General features: G+C 36.3%; 1 protein-coding gene across 1 annotated transcript; it reads right to left on the reverse strand.

The window, feature by feature from the left end:
• Nucleotides 1–436: 436 nt before the first annotated feature.
• LOC126484639 (THAP domain-containing protein 2-like) lies at nt 437–1401 on the reverse strand. Its single transcript, XM_050108231.1, has 2 exons — nt 1028–1401; nt 437–913 (listed from the first exon to the last, which is right to left on the reverse strand). The coding sequence occupies exons 1-2, from the start codon at nt 1356–1358 to the stop codon at nt 498–500; spliced, it is 747 nt and encodes a 248-aa protein (XP_049964188.1). The 5' UTR covers nt 1359–1401; the 3' UTR covers nt 437–497.
• Nucleotides 1402–2437: the final 1036 nt, after the last annotated feature.

A 2437-nucleotide genomic window follows, 5' to 3' on the forward strand; every position in this document is an offset into this window, starting at 1 on the left:
CCGCCATGTTTGAAGCAAATTGAAGTTCTGGCCGCCATGTTTTCTTTAGTCAAGGCATTCGTCTGCTGTGTCCCGCCCCCTTGTAACTGCGTTTGACTTACTTGAAATAGCCCATACTATCTTTATTTTTTCTAAAACAAGCAATAGACAGCAGTCACTTCAGTGTACACTGACAGCAAAAAGGGATGTTTTTGTCGAAATATGGCTAAACTATTCGATGTAGGTAACACTACAAGACAACTCAAATAAGTCTGTCCATCCACTATAACGTTACTTGTTGCCCATAAATTAATGCAATTAGAGCAGGTACCACCAGAATATTACGGTGAAACTTCTAAACATGCTGTGGTTAACTATTAGAAACAGTAACGGGCGCAGAAATGCGATATTTTTGTCGCTATTTCAAAGTAAACAGTCAAAGCCTCAAAAACCAGCACACTGTGAACGAGAATTTATTTGAAATATGTGTTACAAGTAGTTAACACAAGCATAGTAATTCAATAACAAAGTCGAAGCGTTCTTGGGTGGGGTAATTTCACAAATTTTCGTAAGTAGCTGTATGCCTTGGCAGAATAAAAGTGTAGGGTCAGGGCAAATTTCCTTATTTGCTGAGAATAATGGCATACTTTAGCACTGCACTGAAGTTCCAATAGCTCCTTCAACAAACCAACTACATGTTCACTGTTTAACATTTCAGAAACTGAACTACATAGCCTTCTTCTCAAACCAGCAACTACAGTCTGTAACTGCACTATTCTTCTTTTGTGTCGTACACTAAGTTGCTTCATTTGCTTTATCCGCTTCTTTAGTCGCACATTCTCTGCTTGTACTCTGTTATATTGTGTTTTCAACTTCTTAGGGCTTGGTAGACAGTAATTGTGCCCAGCAGAAACAGATGTGGGTCCGACAGGCACTGAAAGAATGTAGTTACATCATAAGTTTATAACAGTTACACCATAAGATTATAATAGAAAGTATTTAATTCAAAGTAATAAGAACACGGAGTAAAATTAAATTATTGACTTACTTTGTGCTAATGATGTCACTGTAATAGCACTATCTTGCAAATTGTCGAAAGATAGCTTTCTGGGTTGTAGTCGTAATACTTTATCTTGCTTTTGTAAATGTGGTGGAAAGTTAAAGATAGTAGGTACTGGTTTTGACAAAAGGCGCCTCTGGACGTTTGTGTGGTACATATATTTCTCTTCAAAATGAGCTGAACAGAGGTAACTGGCTGTAGTAGGAAACCAGTTTTCTCGCTTCATATTTATAGCCCATCTTTTTGTAATTTCCTTATCTTTTAAAGGAAATCTGTAATCAACGATAAATACATTACTTCCTGCATTTGTCTTAAGCATAATTACAGTTCCAATGCAAATGACTCTTTAATAAACATTAAAAAACGTGTGTCGTATTTCGGTACTAATATACTTACTTATAATATGAAATATTTGTTGTTTTATCGCTGCGATTTGTGCAGTTGAACGCTGAGCACACTGCAGGCATGTTGACTTCATATTTTGTAACAAAAAAGTCAACTAGAAAAGTTAAATATTGCAGTAATATCACAACATCTGACACACTTCCAACACAAACAACAGTAACGCTTTCCTAATGTTTTGACTAAGGAGAACATGGCGGCCGAGTTAGCGTTGGTTGCCGCTAGGAGCGCTGTAACTGGTATCTCAGCCACTCTATGAAATTTTAACTCGTTGGGTGTTCGCCATATCTGAATTTGGCAAAGAACGAAGTGTCAAAACACGGATGAAAATGTTTTTCGTTCTGCGCCCTCATAAGTCTTTTATATTGGATGTTCTAGACATCTACACATCAACATAATGAAGTGTTTCTGATCTAGCGAGAAAAAACAGTGACAGTTCTGCTATGAAATTCCTAAATTCGAGTGTGTTTTGGAAGTTTGAGAAGCTGATCTATAAATCGTTTACTATTAGTTTTATGAGTACTTATTTGCCCATATTCAAACACTATTTAAGATTCAATGGAGGTCAACAAATTACCTTACTTCCCAAAGCTTTTAACTACAGGTGCAATTCGGAAAATCAAGTTTGGAAAACAGTGAAGACGTCTCTTTAAAAAAAAAAGGGTGACATAGTTTGCTTAGGGGTATCTTTACTGACAACAGAAATTACAATTGAACTATTAAAGTATTACTTACGTATAAACGGAAAAATTGTTATTTTTCTTTATCTGAAGTGATGCATTACCGATCTGCATATATGCTGACACTAATTGCAACATGCACTTACGAATGTGGCCCTCTCTTTGATCAGAAATGTAAATGCCATGATTTTATTAACGCCTGTACGTGGCATGGTGTATTTTAACTGAGCAATAAGGTAGAAGCATCAGTGTTTGACAGTGCTTCAGTCTTTGATACGAGACAAGAAATACATTTACATGAGACAAACATAAAGGC

The sequence above is a fragment of the Schistocerca serialis genome, chromosome 6 (genome assembly GCF_023864345.2).
Source record: "Schistocerca serialis cubense isolate TAMUIC-IGC-003099 chromosome 6, iqSchSeri2.2, whole genome shotgun sequence".
Taxonomy (NCBI): Eukaryota; Metazoa; Arthropoda; class Insecta; order Orthoptera; family Acrididae; genus Schistocerca; species Schistocerca serialis.

What these genes read in the sequence shown, in the direction of transcription:
- LOC126484639 (XM_050108231.1), bottom strand. Translation starts at nt 1,358, where the DNA reads ATGCTTAAGACAAATGCAGGAAGTAATGTATTTATCGTTGATTACAGA. An exon ending in AGTGACATCATTAGCACAAA is followed by an intron (nt 914 to 1,027) that starts GTAAGTCAATAA and finishes ACATTCTTTCAG; the next exon opens with TGCCTGTCGGACCCACATCT.